This window comes from Pecten maximus, chromosome 6, assembly GCF_902652985.1.
Source record: "Pecten maximus chromosome 6, xPecMax1.1, whole genome shotgun sequence".
In the NCBI taxonomy this organism is placed as follows: Eukaryota; Metazoa; Mollusca; class Bivalvia; order Pectinida; family Pectinidae; genus Pecten; species Pecten maximus.
The window spans coordinates 27,921,341-27,941,142 of record NC_047020.1 but is presented as its reverse complement, the minus strand read 5'-3'; the positions used below and the strand labels follow the sequence as shown (position 1 = coordinate 27,941,142).

The 19,802-nt window shown below is 37.3% G+C and overlaps 1 protein-coding gene across 1 annotated transcript in view; it reads right to left on the bottom strand.

Moving 5' to 3' along the window:
• LOC117329439 (gamma-aminobutyric acid receptor subunit beta-like) overlaps window positions 1-19,802 on the bottom strand; it is an 86,620-nt gene that overhangs the window by 52,089 nt on the left and 14,729 nt on the right. The window contains exon 3 of the mRNA XM_033887379.1: window positions 5,361-5,428. Within this exon, the coding sequence (XP_033743270.1) occupies window positions 5,361-5,428 (68 nt within the window). The remainder of the gene's footprint in view (window positions 1-5,360; window positions 5,429-19,802) is intronic.

Genomic DNA, 19,802 nt, shown 5'->3' with positions numbered 1-19,802 from the left:
TTCAGATAACCAAAAAAAAGCAGTTACTATTTTTGAGAGCATCAGTTATTTTCTTTGTCGTCTATTATGTAACAATATAAGATTATTATTTCACCACAAATCAAAATTATTTCGGGAAAGAATAACAAAACATAAATTTCCTAATAAAAAGGTGACATACAGTAATCCGTCTAACGAAGTAGTTTATCTGCTAATTAAGAATGACACACGATGGGGGCCGCGAAGTAGTTTATCTGCTAATTAAGAATGACACACGATGGGGGCCGCGGTGGCCTGCCCTGCAGGTAGGGCGTAAGAATTGTACCTGCTGCCCCCATTGCATGATCGTAAGAGGCGACTAAATTTGGGATCTTATCTTTTCTCTTCTTTCTTAACAACTTTCTTCTTCCTAACGTCTCCCTTGACACTGCCTCACTTTTGGCCTTTAGTTGAGCGTTCGCCCCTGTGAGGAAGGCTTTGGGTTCTGTCCCCTGGCCGAGACATACCAGAGTCTTTAAAAATGGTAGTTACTGCTTCTGCTTAGCGCTCAGCATACAAGGAGTGGGACGACTGGTTCGCCCGTTGTCAGTATAATGTGACCGGGTGGGGTGTGCTGCTGGGTGTCTTCGGCAGTATGCTTCAGTGAGGTAGCACTATAAATCGGCAAAAGTTCCGGCCTATCACAAGGAGACTTAACACGAACATACCGCAGCCTCCCAAAACACACATACGCACTCACCACACGCATGCATGTCGCACGCACGGGAGGCCGTCCTTAAATGACCTTAGATGTTAATAGGACGTTAAACAAAATAAACCAAACCAAACCAAGCCGCGGTGGCCGAGTGGTTAAGGTGTCCCGACACTTTATCACTAGCCCTCCACCTCTGGGTTCGAAACCTACGTGGGGCAGTTGCCAGGTACTGACTGTAGGCCGGTGGTTTGTCTCCGGGTACTCCGGCTTTCCTCCACCTCCAAAACCTGGCACATCCTTAAATGACCCTGGCTGTTAATAGGACGTTAAACAAAAACAAACCAAACAAACCAAACCACACGATACTAAATGGTAATTGGTAATTTAAATGATACCACGATAATGGTGTTGTTTTATATCGTATTAGAAAGATGCCACACGGTACGTTTTCGACTTAAACATTACATATAGAGTATATTCAAATAAAAAGCTGATACACTGTATACCGTCTAATAAAATGGCGACGTACGATATACCCCTTCTAGAGGTTAACAATTTCTTGTATCAATCTTAAAGAATATAATAACTGTTTTGTTATATAAAACAATGTTAACCTCTAGTGCAGGAATTAGCCAGTTTAAGGTTAACGTTGCATTTTGGTCGAAGCATGTGGGAGACCTCTTCGCCAATCACAGAAGGGTTTTTTCTCAGTCATATAACAAATCACAATACAGGCAGAAATCAAAGGTCTTCAGTTTCTATATTATATTTGTACATATTTATCTTTCAAACAAATAAAATTCCTTATTAGTATATAACAAAGTCCACTGTCTGGTTGTTCTCCATTTAGAAACAAGGGGTTCATATGCTCTGGCCGTTCTTATTCAAGAAACATAATGTCCGCATGGTTTAGTTGTTGTAAATTTAGAAACATGTGGACCATAAAATATATATTGACCTGCATGTGACCATTTAGAACAATCAGAACAATGGAATATCTTAGCATGTAATGTTTTCTAACAATACAATGGCAAACCGTTTATTCTCTAATCAAACGATGACACAGTTTATCTCCTGTGAAATGTGACATGCTATAAAAAGTCTCAACAAATGGTATTTGATTGTAACTTAGTTTCTATGTGATACCATATAACTTAAAGATAGCGATGGACCTTATGAGATGATCGTATAACCCATAGTTTCATAACGCGGCAGCATCGGCCATTTATTTACCCATGCACACTATCTTATTTCTTTTACTGCAAAGTAGTAATATCGTGTTGGATAGTCCAGTACATACTGATTTCAGATCTGATTCAGATTCGAAATTCGGAACATGATCACAATAATTAGTCCCTCAGTATATTTCCGCCGCTGTTACTGGGAATTCGGTTGACCTTTGATGGCATGAAAACAAATCACCTGCATGCAATTAGCTTAATATGACAGTTGGGTCCACGAGATTACAGTTTAATTACTGCTATTTAAAATGTAATTAGCCTTTTTTGATAGGTTGATCGATACATTTCATACCCGTAAATGTGCCTGGTAGTTTCGTTGCCACTTGATTGGTTCTCGTTTCGAGAACGCTATTTCAATTTATGCTACCTAGAATTTAGATCGATGAATCCAACGATCCCTTCATTGCACCATTACCTATTTTTCTATGATCTTCGGCAGATCTTCTTTTAACATTTTACTCTTGTATCAGCTTTTGCAGATAACGACCTTGCTTCATGCATGTGCAGAAGACGGAACCTAAGTAAAACATTTTCAATACGGAGAATATTACATGGCAAATGCTCCTTTATAACATGTCAACCCAATATTTATAACGTTCTAAAGACAAAACGATTCATCGTCGTATTCCTTTCAACATTACAATTTTTAAATTCAATGACGTTTTGGAAATATTACGTCAGCATATTCAATACACACAAAGGTAGATGCGTAATAAAACGTTCCAAATCAAACCTTAATGGGAAGGGCGAAAGTTACAAAGATATGTGGGAATTAGAAATGGACTTTTTTTCAAGTTTGGTACTACTATACACAATTTAAATTGCTTGAAAACATATGGCGTATTATCGTAAGTGGTCACGCGATTCACTCCAGCCATTCAATCAAATGATCTATTGTCTGAATAATGATCTCATTAAAACATGAAAATCTCTGTATACATGCAGGGAAACAGTGTCTAGCCTTCTTTTCCGTCGCTTGGACCTGCAACGATTGGTATCGGATGTCTCCATTCCGTCTAGTCGGTGTCATATACTGGCACGAATGTCTTGAAATAGAAAACGTAATTCGTTCAAAGTTTGGAGGCTCCCAAGGCTTGACACCAAATTGGTTTAAGACTTAAGGTTATATCAAATCACACTGTAATTCCGACGAAATTGGCCATCCTTGTCTAGATCTGTTGGTTCATGGCTTGGTCGAAGCACAGGGACCACGGCACTGATTGGCCGACACCCATCGCGACCTTGCATTTCTACTGTACGAAGTTATCTTTACCGCATTCTTTCTTCTTCCATTTTTTCCTTACAAAGTATGCGTAATTATGATAGGTTAACGTATATTGTTGCCATAGGGACTTATACTGTATTATCAAATCTAATTAACTTTCACATTACTGTTATGCTTGGTAAACATTAATTTTCACCATAGCATGCCTCTGATTCTAGTTTGTAGCTTCATATCAAAGTGTATTGTCCATCGAGAGTCAGAATATAATCCTGGTATCTGAAATATACCCAGGCGACTACGATTAATGATTTACCTAAATAGTGTATGGGGTCCAGGGCTAGGTTATACTTTCATTTTGATTAGCCATTTAGCTGTCGAGTGTCCGGTTGATCATGACGAACAGCGGAAGTCTGGTCTTCCAAGGTCATGTTCATCGGGAATTGATGCATTCTCCTGGCAATCTGGCAGTTTCTACCTAAGGCAACGCCTTAAGAATTCCACCATCTCCACAACCAAAGTTATATGCTTCCTAGGCAATTGTTTAAATGACTATTTCATATTGACAGCTGTCGCAGCTATTGTTATATCGTCCTAATAAGCTATCGCGATTGTCTTCACAAGAGGTCCAAACATGTCGGTTGGATGTCCGGACTGAATGAATATATTGTCTTGAAATAAAATCTGACACGCGGGATAGAAAATCCTTTTGACAACGAAATCGCTCTATAAAAACGACTGACCGATGGTACATTAATAAAAAATTGCTGCATTTTTAGGATATTCGAAACTGATAATGAATCAACGGGTAATGCTAATGACGTGATTTCGAATCATCGTTTATGTAATTGGGCGTCCAAAGTTGTAACCATCGTGATCACATCTTATGACCCAACCCCGACCAATGCAGTCACCATGTCACACATCGAGAGACAAAGCTGTTCATTCTAATCGTATTGATAATTTGCAGTAAGGTGAGGAATGCAATATATGATAAATTCCCGACAGCGGATAGCTGTGAACCCAAATATTTAAAGTAAAAACTTGATATCATGAATTCTGACCTCATCAAGCTTAAGACCACCACATACGAATGATGAAATAGTAGGAAAACTGTTAGAAAATTCCCCTCTAAAAAGGACGTTTTACCACCCCGTCCTAATTCTGTCAACAGTTACATTTGATGTAATAATGCTTGTGTTCTTATGTAAGAATACAAGAGAGTAAAGTTTTAAAAAAAATATGTCAGCTTTGAAATATTGAATATATTGAATTGTTGAATATATGATTCAAATGTAAACCTGTCTTTCCGTTTCAGGTAACACTGGTCACAAGATGTTTCAGAATCAATTCGAGGAAGGCAATAGAAGTATGGTGGATGTTCTTTGTATACAGCTGGTTATCGACTATAATATTTTCGCAATTATCTAAAGTTGTGAGGGTTAAAAAGAATGCTTTTAATCTTGTTCTAACACCTATAATCAGATTGCTTTCGTAATAAACAGTATATGGTATTGTTGTTTTCATATATTGAGTGTTGTGCAGCAAAATATGCATGCGTATGCATACTGTTTAAAACTACAGCTAAAGCCTTTTGCCTTTCTTATATAATCTGCAAGATTTTTGTTTGTTTGTTTTGTTTAACGTCCTTTTAACAGACAAGGTCATTTAAGGACGTGCCAGGTTTTGGAGGTGGAGGAAAACCGGAGTACCCGGAGAAAAGCCACCGGCCTACGGTCAGTACCTGGCTACTGCCCCACGTAGGTTTCGAACTCGCAACCCAGAGGTGGAGGGCTGGTGATAAAGTGTCAGGACACCTTAACCACTCGGCCACCGTGGCCCTCCAAATCTGCAAGATATACACTGATAAACTTTCATAATATTCATATTATTCAGACAAACCAAATCGTCTACGTACGAACGTGCATGTTTGTAATCGGGTACATTCTAACAAAACATCGTTCGACCAATTATATCCGAATTCGACCGGTCATTTCGATCAACAACCGTCTGTAAACCGAACAAATACCCATGTCCCATGCATGTTCGGTTTATAGAGGTTCCACTGTATGACAAAGAGTCAGGTTCTAAATGTCGACAGATATTATATAGCAGGATTCTCTCAATTTCTTATGGAGCATGATTTATCATAACAGTAACATTAAGATATATTTCAGATACCACCTGACGTCATCCGTCACTATGTATGAGGATTAGTACTCACCATGTCCACTTCTGAAATAGTGTCAAAACTGGCGATGATCAACTCTATTCCGATGTCCAGTCTCTCCCCTACAACAAACAAATAAGTACGTACATGATTTTTCTGTAATGGTTGATGAAGCAGAAGATGATTACTCTTTCTGAATGCCTGGTCGTTTTTAACAATATATATAGAGTTTAATTGGTTTTGATTCTGAGACCACGGTCGCGATAACTCAGTCGGTAAGAGCTCTCGTCACGTAACCTCAGGTTAAGATCCGAGGTGCGTGGCACGACGCTCCCTTGCCCGTGGTTGTTTCTGTTGATCTGGAAGCTAAGGAACGAACCGGTCTGTGCTGTCGTAGTTTTTCCATGGGCAAGACACTTTACCCTGTTAACTCTAGAGCTTGTTTGGTTTTCATTAATACCAGGTTGATTTAGCATGAAGCTACAAAATGATATTATGTAAGCCAAGCTGTGTATAGGTTTAGAAGTCATGGTTTATAGAGTCAAGTGTCTATCATTTAAACCGAGCATTGACCTCAGTGGTCTTTGCATGATTTTTCTTTTAAAAAGATAAAAAGAACGTCCTTCGAACATGTATCGCTGTCAGATATCAGTATCAGCAATTTAAATGCCAAAGCTGAATTTGCAATGCTACCTCTGTGCACTGAACATTAATGACTTAAATCCCTTCTCTATCCATGCAATACGAACGATGTCAGTTACAGATAGAAACAAACAACAATCTGTGATTAAACTCGCAATACAAATGGTTACTGATCGTGATACTCATTGGGCAAAACAAGCTTAAAACTGTTGTGTCGAATTCAACTTCGATTAAGATTACTGGCAAAACAGTTTTCTTATCGGAGTAGTATGTCATCAAGAGATATAATAGATAATAGGAAATATTTCCAAACTCTAGTTCTTCACAATGTTCCAGGCTAACCCGGTGTCGCGAGCATTTACTTTTATAACCAGGATTTTAAGGATACCATGGATGTAACTTTAACTTCCTTCGTAATATTATATCATTAGAAAGAACACAAGCTTCATGTCGCAACAAAGTTTGAGAATCTCCTTCAGGTAAAACATGACGTTTTCTTTAGCAATCTATACACTACAGTTTAACAATTCTTAAGACTAATTTCATGTTTTCTAATATCAAAACCCTCTAGTATCACTGACGAGTCCTAGAAGGTTGAAATAAAAAAAAAAGATAAAAAAATGTTTCAAAAATCTAATATGATCTATGTGGCTTCTTGTGACAGAAGCCGCGTTGCGTCGAGGCCGATATGTGTTCCGACAGCTTGTAAAAGAAACCAATGTGATCCTGATTATCTGGTTACATTAAGGATGTTTAGACGAAGTGGCGTTTCGAAGAGTTTTCCATTATCGGGTTCGTACCAAACGGGTTCGGTATCATAAAATGGAACGCAATTGAATCTCAAGCGAGTTCCCAAGATGGCGGCCATCACTCGATTAAAAAAACGATTTTTTTTATTCTTTTTTTTTTTTTACAACTTAATGGATGTAAAATCAATAACTAAATAGTTCCTGCAAACATTGACTTATATAATTTATAAAATTGCATCGCAAGTGGAGAGTCCCCGTCTCGTTTAAAAAAAAGCATGTTTGCAAGACAAATTCAAAATCACAGTTCCGCCATCTTTGACCTTAGAGAATTGAATCCATGAAAACCGGTTCGGTTCTGCTAGTACAGGGCTTTTTCCATTATGAGTACAGCAGATTCGTACCGGTACAACTTGTACGAACAACCCGATAAAGGAACGCACGATTATATAATTAGTGTTGCTCGAAATGAAATGTCAGGAGGCTCACAAGATAGAAATCATAAAACGGCGTGCCATAAATCTAACACAAAGGGAATCACATGGCAGATCATCATTATACTGTTTTATGTTGTATAGACTTAGGTGACATCTTTATATATTTATATCATAAGTATGACTAAAGCCTTCATGTTTATCTATAGTTTATCTATATCCCGTGATTTCATTAGGGACACAAGGATTGGCATGTGAGGACATGCATATGATAACCAACATTTCGAAATCCCAATAAACCTAATAAGGCTCCATAAGCAATCAATCACGTTAGCTTTTCTCAGATGAAGTTGGAAAAAAGGATGATAATAATTATGATGCAAGAACGTTTAAACAAGGCACATGGCTAATAATACAATTAATTGGATGGAGATACCTATACACTTATATGATAATAGGAACCACTTTACGAAAGGCAGTCGATATAAGCACATGTGTATACAGTTTGATACAGTAGAGTCAAATATGAATTGAACTGCATCACACGGCTGTTTCGGAATGCTAGGGCTCGTCTGTGATGGTAACCCTAAAGTGCTCACATATAGAAGGTGACGAAGGAAAGGAATAAGCTGAAAGAAAGGTCGAAACCTTGATATGAGGCTGTGCAATAGCCAATTACTAAATACATTTCATAATTTTCAATATTGTATTTCATCAAAATGTTTAACACATGTGCGGATATCGAAACGTGGCTTGCTTGCAAGTTGAAGAAAATCTCGGAGACTGAAATCTAGCAACAGTTTCTACGATCTGCAATCTCTTTTGATTAATAAAAAAAAACCCACACGATTTAATCATCTTTCAATAGAATTGAGTTAGGTATAGTAAAGCCGAAAATGGCTCATACAGCTGTTCCGTCGTCCTAGGACTCCTCAGTGACGTTAGGGACATCATACAGCTGGAGTCTTTAAAAATGGTAGTTGCTGCTCCTTGCTTAGCGCTCAGCATATTAGGAGTGGGACGACTGGTTCCCGTTGTCAGTATAATGTGACCGGGTGAGGTGTGCTGCTGGGTGTCTTCGGCAGTATGCTTCAGTGAGGTAGCACTATAAATCGGCAAAAGTTCCGGCCTATCACAAGGAGACTTAACACGAACATACCGCAGCCTCCCAAATACACATACGCACTCGCCACACGCATGCATGTCGCACGCACGGGAGGCCGTCCTTAAATGACCTTAGCTGTTAATAGGACGTTAAACAAAATAAACCAAACCAAACCAAACAGCTGTTTCGTCATCCTAGGAGTCGTCAGTGATGCCAGGGACATTTTACAGCTGTTTCATTGTCCTAGGAGCCGTGTCAAAAATGATATTATGGTGCATGAGACGTAATATGAGACTACTAGATCAGGCAGAGCGGTATCGTGTATGTGACGTGACCTGGGACTATCAAATCAAACATAACATAATGGTTTATGTGACGTGACATGGGACTATCAAATCAAACAAAACATAATGGTTTATGTGACGTGACATGGGACTATCAAATCAAACATAACATAATGGTTTATGAGACGTGACATGGGACTATCAAATCAAACAAAACATTATGGTTTATGTGATAGGACATTGGACTATCAAATCAAACAAAACATAATGGGTTATGTGACGTGACATTGGACTATCAAATCAAACAAAACATAATGGTTTATGTGATGTGACATTGGACTCCAAATCAAACAGAGCATAATGGTTTATGTGATGTGACATGGGACTCCAAATCAAACAGAGCATAATGGGATATGTGACGTAACAATGGACTACCAAATAGAAATGATCATGATTGTATATGAAACGTGACATAGGGTTAGCAAATAAATCGTTGCACCAAGAATCCCAGATGTACAATGTAATATTTTACGTAAAAATCAAACTGAAAGATAAGTGTTTTAGACGTAACAAAGAATCTGTGGCCAAACACTGCCGTGAAAAAGGACAAGAACGACAGGGATGTGTTATTTAGCACGAACAGAATGGGCGTGTGGGTTGCATGTCTGCAGCTAAGACATGTATGTGCACACGGTTCATCTCAGACAATTTCAATACTAGACGACAAGATAACTCTACTGTAAGTATGCAGCCCACCCAATACTGTGACCAATATGCTAAATACACGTAACTGTTAAATCTACAGCACGTCATAAATACATATTTTATACACGCGAAAAAGTTGATACAGGTGCAGACAGATACCAGCGACAAAGTTTTTATCAATATTTGCACAATGCACCATTTTCGTTCTGCATATCATCGAATATCTTCTGGGTTTTTTTACTGATCTCGCTGTTCATGTGCATCATGAAAAGGAAGTGTGATTCCACCAATACTAGGTAGTATGCTGAGTAACCAGTTTCTACTACCCCATCTGTCATGTGGTTATGATGTCCATTGGTTAAACCACTCATACATTTTCACACTTCCTCGAACACATGCACTTGTACATAAACAAAACTGTCCTTATATAAACATGTTTGTTTAAATATTTGTACTTAGAGCGACATAGTATCTCCGATCAGCCACCATGTATATAGAGTACATGTTCATGTTTATCACCGAGAGTGTCAAATAAATATGTCAAACGGCATAAGAAACAATTTTCTTGCTGTCAGTCATCACGCATGTTTCGTTGATTGGTAAGTCTACACACCAACGTGCCTTCGAGGTACACGGAGGGGGGACTCATACAATTACTATCGACAGTGATATTTATAAACGTTTTCTTGTATCTACATACATAACTGTTGTTACACGAGTATATTTGTGTTGGTCACATACTTTGCCATTGTTAGTATAATCATGTATTCCAACATATTATATCTAGATAAGATAGCTGGTACTGTTCCTCCTTGACCCTCCTTATAGACAGTATCATATATATGCTATGATTACTATAATATTAAATGTACCACCGTGCACATGCGCGGGAGGATATTTGGACACATGCCCGATCAGTTAGTTTGATCGATGTCAACGCGGAACTAAGATAGATTTCCTAGAAATCGATTAACACTGCTGTGGGATTTAATGTCTTTTGTTGTCACCCAAACTCGAGGTCCGGAATTCTGCTGGAACCTCCATTATCGCGAGGGCGGTAACATTGGTTCTAAACATTAAATATATTTCATCGTAAGTCAATGTTAATGCTGCAATTAAAACAACGAAATGAAATCTGCACAAATGTTATTCCTATCTGTGATAACCGCACCCACTTCAGACTAACACTGCGTAAAAATGTGGCATCGATGTTTGTGTTTGATTACGTCTAAATGCTATTTCAGGCTGACCTATAGCCTTATTGGGACCTCTGATATCATCAAACAGTTGTATGTAGAGATGAACACCGATAATATCTAGTAACTTACCGAGATATGTATATAAATATTCAGGAACGCATTAATAATTATATAAGAGATAATCCTAAAATTAGTCGCCACTTACGAATCACGAAACATGACAGGTTGTTATTGAACACAATAACTGGTAATTATCTGCTCACCAGAAATGAATTACAGCGGCCTACATGAACTTATGCTTTAGTAATCCCCAAAAAACTCCTTCAAATAGCCATACCTACGAATTATTATCATTTTTTTCTTTTTACTACTATTATGCTTAGAAAAAAAAGAAGGTTCAACTGGAAGTTTGTTCATTAAAAAAAAAATAAAGCAATTAACCAAAATCTTATTCCAGACCAAGCCTTCCAGATTATAATGCATTGTTTATGTTTGGTAAAGAATAGATAGCGTCAGCTCTAGTCCTGGGGATTAGACAAATATTCCTTCTAACTATACACGATAAGAAGCTATATACATATACTGACATAAAAACGTTCTCTGGATAAATGTCCTTCATTATACAATAAATGCACAACAGGTATTATTATTATTGGTTTATCCGTTGTCAGCACCTTAACTCACATTTGAGATTGTGACCTAATCCAAATTTGACATTGATTTGTATGGCGGATGTCGTCAGTGAAACACAAGACGCTTATTCTTCCGGACCATTTGATCATATTCTCGTTATAATTTCAGACATCTCTATGCAAAATAAATATTGTTTATATTTTATTTTACCCTCGTTTAATCGAGTGTGAATTATGGTTTTGATATTTTTTTTTTTTATAGTGTTTTTTTTTTTTTAAATTTTTAATTGATTTGAGTAAACATATTCTTAACGACAAATTTAAACAACAATATCACCAAGAAACATGGCCTAGCGAACGCAGAAACAGTATTTGTCTGTTATGCAGATACAGACTGAAGTAAGAATAAAGGGGAAAGGTTGGTGTAGGATTTATTGGGTGCCTACATGTTATCTACCTGTCTATACCAGTATAGATTCGTATTCTAGACTCCGGTATTGATTCTGAGGCCGGTCATATCATTCTAGCGGCGAAGTGGAATTAACTGTGAAAAATCTGAAAGAAACAACATCAGCAAAGTTCTACGAAACTTGAAAAGACTGGACTGAAATGATTTTCTCCGGACACTGGAAATGATTCATTGGCTTGCAAGGTCAAGGTCGACAGACGTGACGTTATGGAAAACCTTACAGGGTGGGTTACATATCGACATCCATTCTATTTCAGTACATAGAGTGTATTCTGACAGCTAGGTAAATGGACGTCATGGTAACATTATAACAAATTCCTTATCATAGTCTTACATAAGACATATCAATAAGTCCTGTCACAGATATGATTAATGCATGTTACAGAGGCTGAGCAATCTTTGCATCAGCTCCATCTTACATCAGGTATTGAGATGTCATGAGATCCCTGGAATACTCTCGGTCTTCGAAACCAGAAAAGTACGCAACAGAAGCTTTACTCGTTTCTGTCGGATACTTCAACCTCCTAAAATACCAGAGAAAGACAATACAAGCCTGCTTTATATCTTGATAAGGTCTTAAATTTGTATTAGAGTATAATGGCGGATAAGAGCATGCTAATGGCTTTCGGCGACATGTCTGGTACGATATATAGTTCTTAGACTGCTAGACGCTATAATTTATTATAGCTAAAACTAAAAACGAGAGCCTCAAGTCAAATTACCAAATGTGATAAGCATATTTCTTTGCCATCATTCTACATGTAAACACAATTATTCAACGTGTAATTGATTAAACATTTGAGAGTTAAATGCAGACGCCGCACAGATAGTTTCCCTATTGAGCTAGCTCCAAAACTACATTCAAATGTATTGGTAATGGTAAAGAGAGTTACTGATATTGAAATATAATAATAATAACATTTTGGGCATGCTGTGGAAACGTCAATGAAAAAAACTGCGTGGTTTTAATGCATTTATGGTGCTTTGTAATGCACCGTAACAATGTCGCTATAATACTTCGGTCGCTACATACATGTCGATTTCTTCACTGAGGGCTGTAAACAAATTAAACTTTCTTAGATTTCATTGCCAGAGCAAAGTCACATTACCACCTTTGAAAACAATTTCACGCAAATATCGCAACGCCATTATCACTGACGTTATTTAAATGTCGTTCTCCTCACCACACTCCACACTTTACAACGCAATTATCACTGGCGTTATTTAAATGTCTCTCTCCTCACCACACTTTACAACGCCATCATCACTGGCGTTATTTAAATGTCGTTCACCTCACCACACTCCACACTTTACAACGCCATTATCACTGGCGTTATCTAAATAGAGGATATCTAACAGTGTCTTCAGTAATACCAAATATATTTCACGAGTGGGGCTAATATATTTGGTATTACTGAAGACACTTAGATATTCTGTTTATTACATTTTTTATCAACGAAAAACCTACCCCGTATGCTAACTAGGCCTACAGCGAAACTTTGCATACAAAAAAAGTAGTTCCCCCTGTCCAGGTGCTGACATATATGTCGGGCTTTCTGATTGGTCAATTATTTTGGTATTTTCTAATCATTAATTTGATTGGTCAAATCAGCAAAAGTGATATTTTTCACTAAAAATATGAATAATGAATAATGAATGAATAATGTTTAATATTTCACTGGTAAAAATGAAATAAATGTCGTTCTCCTCACCACACTCCACACTGTACAACGCCATTATCACTGACGTTATTTAAATGTCTCTCTCCTCACCACACTCCACACTTAACGCCATTATCACTGGCGTTATTTAAATGTCTCTCTCCTCACCACAATCCACACTTTACAACGCCATTATCACTGGCGTTATTTAAATGTCTCTCTCCTCACCACAATCCACACTTTACAACGCCATTATCACTGGCGTTATTTAAATGTCTCTCTCCTCACCACACTCCACACTTTACAACGCCATTATCACTGGCGTTATCTAAATGTCGTTCTCCTCACCACACTCCACACTGTACAACGCCATTATCACTGACGTTATTTAAATGTCTATCTCCTCACCACACTCCACACTTAACAACGCCATTATCACTGGCGTTATCTAAATGTCGTTCTCCTCGCCACACTCCACGCTTTACAACGCCATTATCACTGGCGTTATTTAAATGTCTCTCTCCTAAACACACTCCACACTGTACAACGCCATTATCACTGGAGTTATCTAAATGTCTCTCTCCTCACCACACTCCACACCTTACAACGCCATTATCACTGGCGTTATCTAAATGACGCTCTCCTCACCACACTCCACACTTTACAACGCCATGTTCGCGCCCAGGACGGTACAACCAAATTGACGTCATACACTCACACAGTATAAACAAACAACATGTTCCGGGCGCTCTGAAATGTGACAAGCTGTGCTTGAATTCCATATGATATCCGGACAACATCCGGAGCGCAGTAGAAAATGTCACTCAAATATCCTTGTTGCTGTTTAAAACACATTTCACTATCACGGGCGCTCTGAATGGTGCCACGTCATCCCCTCGCGCTTTGTAAACAATGTCACTTCACCATCGTCGGCGCCGTAATTGCTGTTGATTGTACAGTGTTGCCTCAGACGCTATAAACAGCATTATGTGAATAATGGGGTCTATATAACTACGTTACCATCTCGGGTTACGTCAATAATATCACGTCACTACAGGGGTACTATTAACAGTGTAGAATTACAAAATATCCATCGGTTAACAGTAACATAACTTTAATGAGAAAAAAAAAGAAAAAAAATTAAGAACAAGTTTTTATTTATTTTTCTTCTTTTTTATTTACAATTGATAAGATTGACGTATATATTTAGACAATTTGAGAATAACGATACAAATACATTTCCTGAAATTGGTATACAAATCAGGAAAGGTAAGGATTCAGGCAAATTATTAGAAGTTAAATATTCTTTTGATATCAAACTGTTAACAGTAAGATTCTAAATCAAATTTTCAAGAAAGTTTTCAGAACTGATCCAGTTCCCATGTACAAGCAACACATTTTCTCTTACTTAAAAACTCGAGCTAAATTGCTTAATTAGCGTTTACATTTGAATGCAATTAAATGGAGGCATTTGGGATTCGGCATGACTAAAGGATTGCTAGGCAATAGCTTCCGTGAAAAAAGGTAATGTAAGGCTTCGAATCACTAAACGGTTAGATGTCGACATTTCCTGAAACGATTCTACTTATGGAACTGTTTCGAACCGTTTTTCACTGATGACTAAAATCTCCCGTGATACACATTAGGAGGTAGATGAATAATTCTGCTACATCTTTATGTGTTCTATGCCAGAAAAGGAGATGGCTGTAGAGAAATCAAAACAAAACCGTGTCACAGGCTGAAAACAGGAAGTGTTTACATTAGTACTAAGATAAATGTCAGTTGTTTTTATACTAGGTCATGTTTCATTTCATACAAAAAGTGTTTCGTTGGCCAATACAATTTGCCCTAATTTATGCATAGATCTGAGAGTAACTAAACATTCAACAAATCAGTAGGGTTGAGAGAGTTTTTCATGACGTATGTATGACTATAATCAAAAATTAATAAGTTCAAAAGTAATTCATACTTTTGTATTCAATACGTTTCGGCCAGAAAACGGATCCAAAGCGTTCAATCAGAATAATGTTTTTTTCATGTAACCTTTAAACTTCCGGTATCTCCATGTTGTATATTTGTAAACACATGATCCACCTATTGATAAACCGGTTTTGTTATAACATTGATATTTGATTTTGCTTAAATCAATCACATTAGGCAGTTGCGGAGAATTGTTCTTGGAGGGATCTATCATTAATTCTTTTGCTGTCCTTTGGATTTGTTTCGATATCAACCGTAACTCATTGTCCAAAGGAAACAGTTACATTCGTTAAACACAATAATGGTGAATAGCGAATAATGATAGTTTTGGGTTTTATGTTCCGCTATATTGCAGCAACAAAGCCGTCTCTAAGCGGTTCACAAATTAGCAGCCAGCCAACGTCTTCCTCAATTCCCTCGAGAGAAAACAGTCGGAGCTGCCACGTCGGCGCTAACAGCTTACACAAAACATTTTTCGCACTGCCATATCACGTACACTTTTACAGCTGACTCATATGGAACACAACAGAGTAAAGTACCTTGTTCAAGGATACAACACAGTGCCCGTGTTAGGACTCGAACTAGAGACCATTCGGTCACGTAGCCCTGTGTCCTACCACCGTGCCTCAAATGGATGCTGCTTTGGAAAAGCAATATAACTTCTTCTTCTTTCTTTTTTCTTCTTCTTTTTTTTTAATTATTTGAGATCAGGCCTTTATTGTTTATTCAGGTAGAAACATTGATGAATTGGGGACACATTTAGGGAAATAAACCTTGATATATATATATATGTTATGGAAATGGGGCCTTTTATTGGCCCATTAAATTATCTTAATGTAAAAACCTGTGGCTGTCATTATAGAAATCAAAATTAGAACAATCGAAATAAAACTCTTTCGAACAGAAATGAGTTCTTCTCACGATAGCCTAATTAACTTTCCTTATGAAGATGGTAGATTCAACGTAACAATTCCACATTTGCACGGGTTGCGATAATTGATATCGATACATCATTCAGAACTTGGTATACCAACCATGGCTACTGAGGTCCAATTGATTCCAACAAAACATTTTCGGATTCTTAATAGTCAAGAAAACAGTGTTAGTCGGCACTAAATGACATTCGTTATATATACACAGCGTTTACGACATTGTCTCGTTCCTGTTGTATATTCCTCCTAATACACGCACAGATGTCAATTATATCTTATATAACGGCTTGATCAATACTACATAAACGACGTGATGGTTTGGAGCCCTGTTCAGTTTACTGTTTCGCTGTATGATTTATTTAATTCCGTTTTGCCTCTCGCTGTCATTCCCGCATATAATTTTTTGTGCAATATTTCATAATTTCTCTCTTCGCCTAGGTCTTTGCCATTTACATAAGCCGAGATCACGTGCTGGAAAGGACGTTGCTAAGCTACAAAACGCTTTGTCCAATACAACTATTACATGATAGGCAATAAAAACTTATTTATGTTTATAAATAAACCAAGAATGTTCAATGGTGCCTTTCTGTAAGTGTCATACAGCACAATTTTAACTAAATATCACAACTGCGGAAGAAATATTAGTTTAAAATCAAAACTAATACACTTTGGTTTTATTTAATTTGGATATCGTTCATAGGAGTTTGGTTGGAATCAAGATTTTATATTTCATTGAATACATATGTACAAGCTTTCAACCTCTTGGGATAAAGACAGGGTAAGCTTGATTAACAAATTGTCATGCACGAGAGGTGACAACACTGTTTTACCTAAAGGGGTGATTGAATTTTCTATGTCCCGTCATTGCGTTTTCGCCATGACGTCGTATAAATAGGTGGAATTCCTCGAATCGCGATTCTTAAGTTCGGTTGATAAAATATGTTATCATTATGCCTACGACTCATCGCAATCTGAGAATTAAATGTTGAAGAATTTCAGCCTAAGTCTGAGGTTAATTGATATCGAATACTTACTGGTAATTATTTTCCGTTCATTGTGTATCAAATTATCTTAATCATAACAACTTTAGGATTCTTTGACAATTCGAATGGCTAACCTCTTCTATGGTTTACGTGCGTGTCTTTGCGACAAATATGTAAAACCACCATACAGACGAGACAAAGACTAGCATATGATATCTCACTTGCTGGCTTATGAGATGTCACTCACTAGCATATATTTACATTTGCTCCGCATTTCCCCATTGACACAATGTTGGAGACAGTTGCCACCATATGCCTATAACACCCAGTGCCTCAGGCTATAACACCCAGTGGGTCATGTGACATTAAAAAAGGCTGAATTTTTTTTTGTTGGTTCAGTTTTTTTCAAAGATGACGGAAATGGTAAGACAATGTAAATATAAGTATTGAACAGTGGTTTTAATGTTGTTATAGTCAATATGGCAGCAAGATTATGGTGGGCAAATGTAGCATGGGAACCCGGAACCCGATGCCATTTGCCCACCATACATCTTGCTGCCATATTGACTTTAACAACATTAAAACCACTGTTCATTGCTTAAATGAGCTGTCACTTGCTGGCATATGAGATGTCACCTGCTAGTAACTGAAATGTCACTTGCTCTTGTGCAAGAAAATGATACCTCACAACAAGTATGGATTCACAGTTCCAAGTTCAGAACAAAAGTTTTTTTTTTTTACGTTTATGTCTCCACTTACAGGTAATAATACATGGTAATACTGTAACCCAGGCCAGATGTCAACCCAGTCCAGATCTGTTCTGCATGTGATGTGTGACACGAATGTCTGTGTTACATGTATATCAAAGTCATCAAATGCTATCAATTATTTGATAAGTCACGAACGTTTTTAATCATGTTCAATTATCTGATATGCATGTGCGCTGCACGCTATATCATGATAAATAAGACTGTTTTAATGAACTTTCTGGTTCTGGTTATTAGCTATTGTTTACAAATACTCTACCAGATACACTGCCATTTTGCTAAATGAAGACCCTAATCATAATATCAAATTGTGAATTGTTATAAAGCGCACACTTTGAAAACCTTTATGTACTAAAAGATCGTTATTCAAGACAAATTCATCTGTTTGTTCATCTGTTATTGTAATCCCTTACAGAGCACAAAGACTGCGTGGATCAATTCGCGACACCAATATACATCATAACATTGTAACATTAACCAAAATCTGGGTTAAGCACCAATTGGCCGGATCATTGAATCCGGCTCTGGTACCGAAGTTACCAATGCCTAAATTTCTTTCTTTTGACATTTCCCATCTATTTGATTGAATAGTTCCGGGTCCCAAACATCATTTCCACAATATCGGGACTAAGTTGCCTCCAGACAGGAATTCTCATCCCTGGTTTGTGAGAAGGAAACCATTGCCGTCCGTTTTTAAACTAAAAGATTGATGGTTCTGTTCCGAGTCGTTACAAGCTGAGTAATTCTGATATGGCATGTGTGGGACGCTTACAAGAAAAGAAGCACATATTACCAAATGCAAAATCCTGATGAGATGAATTGGTATGTTGATGGTCTGTTTGGAAGACTTTGTTATAAAGCCGCCTGTTTGAACAGAGGTTGTTAATGTTGGAAGAATCCATTTAAGAATCGTCAGGATCAGTCAACTTATTTTCTTGTGTATGGAATAGGAATACGATGGAGGTAAACAAATCCACACACAAATACTCACGTATCTTGTGTGTAACATTTACACCAAAATGATACGCGGTTGAATAATGGAAATAATGGAAAGACGCCATTTTGACATTTAAAGTTTACCTAAAAAACATGAAACAAGTAACCAAATAATGGAAAGACGTCATTTAGACACTGAAAGTTTATCTAAAAGACATGAAACAAGCAGCCAAATAATGGAAAGACGCCATTTTGACATTGGAAGTTTATCTAAAAGACATGAAACAAGCAACCAAATAATGGAAAGACGCCATTTTGACACTGAAAGTTTATCTAAAAGACATGAAACAAGCAACCAAATAATGGAAAGACGCCATTTTGACATTGAAAGTTTATCTAAAAGACATGAAACAAGCAACCAAATAATGGAAAGACGCCATTTTGACACTGAAAGTTTATCTAAAAGACATGAAACAAGCAACCAAATAATGGAAAGACGCCATTTTGACACTGAAAGTTTATCTAAAAGACATGAAACAAGCAACCAAATAATGGAAAGACGCCATTTTGACATTGAAAGTTTATCTTAAAAACATGAAACAAGCAACCCAATAATAGAAAGATGCCATTTTGACATTGAAAGTTTATCTTAAAGACATGAAACAAGCAACCCAATAATGGAAAGACGCCATTTTGACATTGAAAGTTTATCTAAAAGACATGAAACAAGCAACCAAATAATGGAAAGACGCCATTTTGACATTTAAAGTTTATTTAAACCAAATAATGGAAAGACGTCATTTTGACATTGAAACATAGACAATAGATACCAAAGCTCATGTGTACGTGATTGGTAACATAGGTGTCCAGATAAATGTTTCTAATGATGTTACTTCTATCAAAAATGTCATAGCTGGTACATAGGTACGACGCCACAATTCGAACATTAGAGTAGATAACTGTTTGAGATCATCCGTATTGATAGCGTGAATCAGACACATTGTTGAATAACCCCCAGACC